Genomic DNA, 7,904 nt, shown 5'->3' with positions numbered 1-7,904 from the left:
TTGGGGGACCTGGTCCCACCCCGGGGGGAGGTGGCGGTGGGACCCAGGGAGCACTTAACAGCCCTGCGCCCACGTGCTGGCCACTGTGAAAGCCAGCATGCCAGGTGGCCCGAAGGCGAGCATCTCCGCATCACTGCCTGCAGAAAGCCTTGCCCACTGCCCAGCTCTTTGAGCCCCGGCTTGTGGCAGAGGTGTGGCGGTTGCCAGCTGTGCACCAGCAGCAGGAACTGCCAGAGCCGTACCCTGACCGTCGAATCCCTCCCCGGGGCAGGGTGGGCACCCCACCAGCGCCCCACCAGCGCCCCTCCGGGGGCTGATGCAGGGTGGGGGGCAGATGGGGTGCTTTGGGGGATGCTCCACAAATTCCCCGTGCCAGAGCAGCACCCTGCACCCCTGCCAACACCCAGGACCCCATGCAGGACCCGCTTGCCCATGGGGTGCCCCCCTGTGGTACCTGCGGCCCCTCTGCTCCCACGCCTCTTACCAGCACCAGGCACAGCCCCTATCAGTTAAAGGCCGGTGTTTACACTGGCACTGCCCTCACACGGGATCACCAGCACGGTGCCAGCAGCTGCCTGCTCCTGCAGCACCCGCTGTGGGCCGTGGGCCCCGTCCCCCCGGTGGGGGGGGCACAGTGCAGGTGAGAAGCCGGGGCACCATCAGCTGTCCCACGGTGGGACCTCCAGCAGGACCCCATGGGTGCCATAGGCAAGGGGTGCGGGGTGGAAATGGAATGGGGGAGGCAGAGGATGGATGGGGGAGAAAGGGGGCCCTGCTGGGGTGGGGCCCTGGGGCTTTCCCTGGCAGACATGCTCCTCCAGCTCCTACCTGCTCTGGACCCTGCTCCATCCTCCCCGGCCGTCCTGCGACACAGAGAGAGGGGACAAAGCGGGAGACAGGGGCTGGCCTCACGGTGGAGGCTGCCAGCACTGGGCACCGCGGGTTTCCCTCTCAACCAGTGAGGGCTGAAGATGCCCAGGTTAACTGGGTGCAGCTGGGACACAGGACCCGATCCCACAGCTCACACCATGCCCTGTGAGGGGAACACTAGGGTTGGGTCCTAAAGTGAAAAGTGGGGAAATAGCTACATCCGCCACATCTTTTCATCACCTGGTAAGAGGATCAGGTCCCTTTGGGGTCCTTTGGGATGAGGCTGTCCCTGCCACTGGGTCCTGACCCATCTGCCCCTCCAGGATGCCCTGCCATGAAGCCACCTTCATCCACACCAAGGCTGTGACCGTGAGCTCCTGCTGCCTCCTGCCCCACAGTGAAGATGTGTCAGAGGAGCTGAGCAAGGAGGAGAGCAGGATCACACGGCGAGCCCAGCGCACGGTGCTGGAGGTGCTGGAGACACATGGAGAAAGGACCAGGTCCTGATAAAAAACCTGAAGGACATGGTGGTGCTGGCCAGGGAGGGCAGGGGGGCAAGGACTGGGTGCAGCGCTATCCCATGCTCACCAAGATGCTGCCCCGGCTCCTTATCTCCCAGCTCCAGCAAGTGGCTTTCCGGAATAACCCCCACAAAGCCAGACCCTACGCCCACAAGAAAATAAAGGTGATTTTGGAGGAGCAGGAGTGAAGAATGGCCGAAGGAAAGGCTGAGCCTCGTGGATGGCCTGTCCCAGCTCCCTGAGGCTGCTGGCAAAGCACACTCAGGACAGGTCCCATGAGCCCTGTAGTGGTGACCTAGCGAAGATTTGATGTAAAGTTATTTTCATCTGTTGCTGTCAGCACCTCTGTTCTTTAATTTGGCAACTTCCCGGTGGCACCTGGAGGTGACACCTCCTGTAAGGTCTCCCACCGCCTCCAAACAGGATGGGCAGGTGAGACGACCCCCGCATCCCCCCTGCCTGTGCCGTGCCTGATGTCCCGGTGCAGATGGTGCTGGGCTGAGGAGGACCAGCGGGATGTCCCAGATTTAGCACCCCAGGGCCAGCCCCAAACCTGGAAGGCGGTGTGGCCTCCAGGTGCCCCCTCCCACGTTGCCCCCGTCCAAGGGCCACCGGGGGTCTGGCCCTCCCCAGGGACAGGGCCGCTGCCACCCAGGGCTCACTGGGCTGCAAAGCGATGTCAGCCCAGCGCAGCACTGCTTGAATCGCCTGTAATGAGTCACATGAAATAGCTGGGGCATAATTAGAAGGGGATCCACTATAGTGAAACAGGCCCTTAATTTTAACGAGCGCAGCCCTCTGGACAAACGCCAGGCATCCGACTGTGGCAGGACCGGCTGCGCTGGCGACACTCCTGTCACCGTGGAGGTGACAGCATCAGCAGACTCAGCTCCTGCTATATGCGGTGCCGGCCCCAGGGAGGGGGCACCAGGATGGAGCAGCTGGCGAGGATCCCTTCTGCCCGCAGGGCAGGCATCTCCTCAGGCACTTCCCACCGTGCCTCCACCGCCACGCATCGCAATTACTGCTGTTCCCAGGAAAAAGCCATGTTTCAAAGAAAACAAACCATCCGGCTTGGGAGCGGAGGGGCTGGAAGTGAGCCCCAGAGTGCAACAGGACACGTGGCCTCACTGCTGTCACCTCCTCCCCATCTCCTCCTGCCCGGAGGTGGTGGTGGTGACAGGCAACACCTGGAGAAAGGAGTGACCCTCAGCATCTCCTGATGACGTGAGCGTGCCAAGCTCACTGCTTTGCTCCAGGCTGTTTCCCCACGACCCCCTTGCTGGGAAAATGGACCGGTGATGCCTGTCAGTGGGGCCAGGTAGGGGACACACAGGCCTTGCTTTCCCACACTCGGCCCCTGACAACGCAGAAGCAGGCTGGAAAAACCAAGGAGGCAATTAAAATCCAGCCGAGCTGCCTGCCTCTCCCCCCAGCCCCGGAGGTTCGGGCTCCTGCAGTCTCCCTGCGCTGGGGCTGTATGTCCTCAGAGGGGACGTTCCCAGGCATAGCTGGGTGCGCTGACACGCCGGTGCAGGGCAAGCCCTGCAGGCAGGCACGCGCCAGCAGCAGCCCTGCCTGCACTTAAAGCTAACAGCTGATTCCCTCATCATTGGAAGGCTCTAATCTCCCCGAGCTTGGCCAGAAAAGCCCCTGGCCAAAGCCCCCCGCACCCCTGCAGGGGCTCGGCAGCGTGTTGGGCTGTGACCCAGGGCATTGGGTGCAGGCAAAGCCCGGCACCTCCCTGCCTGCTCCTCCTTAAGCAGTGCAGCTTCTCCTGCCTTCGCTCACGGCCGGGAGGAAATGTTTGCCGGGGTTGGGTCCGGTTCTGCGGCTGGCAGAGCCGCTCCTGTGGGACAGGCAGCAACGCACCGCTGGCCCCTTCCCAACGAAAGCACAGGGACGAAAGAGCACCGCGCTTCCCCTTGCCCTCCAGCCCTCTCCTGGCACGGCCTCGCTTCCTACGTCCTCCCAAAGGTCAGCTACCAAGCTGATTAACATTGACAGGGCTGAAGTAGCTCTGCTGTGAGGTTTAGCACAGCCAGAAATGACCCGAGCAGGGCTAGAGAAGCAGGTTTTGCCTTCCCCACTTACAGGCTAACTGCTGCATTTGCAGAGAGGTGTCTGCATGACCGCACTGGGGGAACAAATCGGGGGGGGAGGGGGAGGGGGGCAGAACAGCAGAGTAGCAGCTTGGGTTTTCCCCGGTTTAAGTCCCTTCTCTTGCCATGGTGCAGGAAGGAGAGGGGAGGCAGGCGCCCGCCCAGCCTCGGTGTGCCCAGCCGGCCTCTCTCGTGCTTCAGAGTGCTTTGCTCTGAACTGGCCCTTCGCACCCTCTTCCAAAAAACTCCCCAAGAGGAAGTCGCGCTGCTCTTCTCGACGGCCGTGGTGAGCCAGTAACGCTTTTAGAAAATTTTCTCAAGGGAAGCAGAAGTTTTCGGGCAGCAGACACGTGTTTTCTCCTGCCCCGTTGGGAAAATTGCCCTTTCACCACTCTGCCTCTGCAACTGCATCTGTGCAAAAATCAGCACGTGGTATGGAAGTACCGGTCAAACCTGAACAGGGATTGCAGAAAGTCCCTGTCTGCTCAGCCGCCCACGTCAGCACCCGGGGCCGCTCCTCCCTGCCTCTTTCAAGGGTGTCACTGTCCAGGTCCAGCGCCCCGCCTGCACCTGCCAGCCCTGCGCAGGAGAGGGGGGTTTCAGCATGTTGCAATGCAGCAAATAACTTGGCAAACACCAAAGCAGCTTCAAACACTGCTGGCTCCCTTTTAAATAACTGTGCTGGGAGCGCCCCGGGAACTGTCATTTGCTCGTAGGTACGCTGGCATGGCGGGGGGGGCTTCGTTGGTGTTGGTAGTGCAGAGCGTTAGGTATGCAAATAGCTCTAATTTGGTCTGGGCAAAGAGCAAAGAGGAGACAACAGCAACTCTATCTAGACCATCTTGTGACAATTAAATGACAATTTGGCATTTCTTTTCACAGCCAACTTGATTTGAAGCCAGTTTGCTTTATTACCATTTGGATACTCTTCTAACACCTAATCACATCCGACTCCTAGGTCTGCTTTCCAGAGGAGAAACGTATCAGTAACACACCTGAATCCGCCTCACTCCCTCTGTCCCAGATTCACATTTAAAGGGAATTAAGGATGTGCTCAGGGAAGATCAAAAATAGAAATACTCAGAGCAAGCTAACAGTTATCGTCTGAAATATAATAAAATTATATTTAAACATACACGCTCCTACACCGTGGATATGAAGACTGGAGCAGGAATATATGAATGAGGTATCTTTGGGGAAGGCATGCCACACAGCCCAGGTGCTTTCCAGGAGTTTCGCTGAGCACCAGCAGCCTTGATAACTAACAGTGAGTAGGTTCAGTTAATTTTCTTGGGGATATCTCTTTGATAACATGTGTTTCGTGAACAAGTAAAACGCGATGACCAAAGGGGTGGTGGGAAGAGCATGCGGAGCCATGAAAATCATGACTGGAGCAGGCGGCACGGGCAGGGGACGCAGTCCCCACTTCTCAGACTGCAAATAGGAGCTGTAAGTGGTGAGACAGTCCGGGACAGGACCATGGTGCTCTGCCCGACCCAGCACCGTGGCAGCGGGGAACTGGAAACCACAAGAAGTTGAGAAGCCCTGAGATGCAAAACAGCCTGAAAAAGGGTGAAACCAACCCGGAGAGTAACAATTCATCGGTAGTCCAGCAGTAATGATTCAACACAGTGCTCAAATGCGGTTTCTGGCCCGGGAGCTTCCTTTGGAGCTGATCCCAAATGCTGCAGGACAGAGCTTACCCCACGTGGGCACCCGACCTCTGCTCTGACGTGGGCCAGAGGTCCCCCATTACTCATGTACAGCCCACGATGGCTGTCATGGGGACAGCACATGTGGGAGGACACACAGCTGCACCAGCCCTTCACCGCAGTGCTTTTCCACCCAGAGCCAGGGCTGAGGAGGGCTGGAAACCTGGTCAGTGGGACCACGAATTTATGGCACCAGGAGCAACAGGGCATTGCCCAGAGCTCAGCATGCTGCATGCGGGCACCAGGGTCTTCCCGTGGCAAGGGGCTCAGCATCCCGCTGTACCACCAGTGACTGGCAGCAGGTGGTGACAGCAGGATGGCACCAGGGACCGTGGGCATCAGAGGAGGTGCAGGACTCCTGCTGCGAGCCCCCAGGGGTTCAAGCTGGTATTTCCAAGCGTCTCCTTAGCCTAGCACCTGCCAGCCTGTCCATAAGCCGATGGGGTTCCCCCTGGCCTCGCTAAGGAGAGGTAGTCATCTCCCAGCTCAGGTACAGGATGCTGCAGGCGGCTTGGGGAAAGCAGCATCTCTGCGAGGAAGCAGTCCAGCCAGCTGCAGCCAGGTTTTGTACAAGCAGCCAGCACCTACCACCACACAGACCCCCAGTGGGACACCCAGAGATGCCCCGGGGAAGAATCAGCCAGACCCACTGGTTCATCTCTCTGTTTTATTGGTGTAAACGCACCGCCCCCCCCCCTCCCCACTATTAAATACAAACCAGGAGCAGAGAGCGGCTCCTCCGCTTCTGCCTTACGAGATGCCCAGCCAAACCCTCTGCCGTGCCCACCAAGCCAGGCACCGCATCCCCCGCCCCCAAGGGCGGCCCCGTGGTGGGGAGGGCCCCCCCCCCTGTCAGGCGGTCCTCGTCCGAGGGCTGCGACCTCCGACGTCCTATTGATACTGCGAAGGCCGAAGCGGCCTGGGTCATGGTTCCCATGGGGAGCAGCTCACGGTATGTGAATACAGCAGGATCCCCTCCAGCACCCCCTGTGCCCACTGGCCCAGAGACCAGGACCCCTCCACCCTGACAAGCCAGGAGCGCTCCGGCTCGTTGCCAAGTGGCAAAACCCCGAAACCAACCTCTTTATTGCTCTTTTGGGGTGGGACATGCCCCATCCCACTGTCCAAGCCTGTGGCAGGCACAGGGACGCAGCCCTCCCTGCACAACTGGGCCAACACTCTGAAGGAGCAAGGGGCATAGCCCTGTCCCGGGGTGCTGGGGGAACCATGAGGGATCGCCCCCAGCCCCGTGGCAGTCATGGCTCCACAGCAGGGGGGCCTTGGGCTCTGTGTGCCCCCAGTTGAGGGGGGATAGCAAGGGACAGGGCAGCCCATCACCTCCCCACTGGGCAGTGGGGCCGGGAGGGGGTAGATGGGGCCATCGGCCAGCAGCTGTAGTGTGAGGAGCTGGGCGCCCTGGCTTACAGCTCAGCGACTCTGACCCCACCTCACCCCGGGGTCTGCACAGCAGCGGCCGCGCTGGGAGGGACTGGGTTCCAGCTCAGCGACTCTGACCCCCCCTCCCCCCGGGGTCTGCACAGCGGCGGCCGCTCTGGAAGGACCTGGGCACCCCAGGCTGGCAGACCCCGGCCTGGTCAGCCCCAGCGGGGCGAGTCACAAGCTCGGGTGCCAGCGGTCCCTGCAGCTGCCAGGAAGAGGAAGACAGACGTGGGCAGCAGAAGAGGTGGGGCAAGCAGGCAGGGCAGGGCCAGCCCCCCCACGCCCCAGGGTTCAGGTGCTGTTCCCCTGCTCCTGCTCAAAAAGCACCATGGCCAGCTGGGAGCGAGAACCTACGCCCTCCAGGCTGCTCTGCACGCAGCGGTGGTAGATCTCCTCGCTGAGCCGGGGGTTGCAGGCCTGGTGCCGGTAGCGCTGCAGCAGGGCGGGCTCCACAGCCCGGAAGACGTGGAGGTTGGAGTACTTGATGAACATGTCGTAGATGTCCAGGGTCTCCAGGATGTCCTCGTTCTCCTGAACGTCGCCCGCCATGCGGGTGCGTGCCGCCATGTAGTCAGCGTTGTAGAAGCAGGCTTCGTGGAAGACGTCGCGGTCAAAGTGCCCTGCGTCCCGCAGCAGGTCCAGCGTGGTGGGCGGCACCTGGTTGTGATAAGCGATGGCAGGGTTGTAGCCCTGGAAGTGGATGGGGAAGAAGACCTGCCAGTTATTGATGGTGTCATGGTTCAGGAAGTCAACGGTGACCTCCGTCCCCACGCCGGCCACAAAGAAAAGCGTGTCCACAGGATGCTTCTTGGAGATGATGTCCATGACCTTGATTTGGGAGGGTGCGTCCGTCTTGACACTGATCCATGGGATCTTCACCTCTGCATACTTGCGCTCGTACTCAGTGATCTGGGCCTTCACGGGGGCGAAGATGTCATTCTGGGTGACCTGCTGGGCCTCAAAGGGGTCATAGATGAAGAGGAAGGTGAGCACTGCATTCTCGCTGCTCTCAAAGGCAGCCGCCGCGTAAGCTTCCAAAAAGCGTGCAGCATGGTCCCGGTCGTGGGCCGTCAGTGGCAGGATGACGTTGATGGGACTGGCCTCCGTCACGTAGGGCATAGGGATGATCTCCACCTCGCTGAGGGGCCGCACCAGGTGCACGCGCTTGGTGACGGAGCGGCTGTGCCCCTTCTGGGTGACCACCTCCACCTGGAGGTCCAGCGCGTACTCCCTGCCACGGGTGGGGGCAAAGCGCCGGG

General features: G+C 60.6%; 1 protein-coding gene across 1 annotated transcript in view; it reads right to left on the bottom strand.

Moving 5' to 3' along the window:
- Positions 1–6,827: 6,827 nt before the first annotated feature.
- Positions 6,828–7,904, bottom strand: part of CHPF (chondroitin polymerizing factor) — a 2,610-nt gene continuing 1,533 nt past the window's right edge. The window contains exon 4 of the mRNA XM_009321615.1: positions 6,828–7,902. Coding sequence (XP_009319890.1) covers positions 6,937–7,902 — 966 coding nt within the window. The 3' untranslated portion in view covers positions 6,828–6,936. The remainder of the gene's footprint in view (positions 7,903–7,904) is intronic.

Source organism: Pygoscelis adeliae, unplaced genomic scaffold, assembly GCF_000699105.1.
Source record: "Pygoscelis adeliae isolate BGI_AS28 unplaced genomic scaffold, ASM69910v1 Scaffold803, whole genome shotgun sequence".
NCBI classification, from domain to species: Eukaryota; Metazoa; Chordata; class Aves; order Sphenisciformes; family Spheniscidae; genus Pygoscelis; species Pygoscelis adeliae.
Note: the sequence above shows the minus strand (reverse complement) of the source record. Positions and strands in the feature narration are given on the sequence as shown.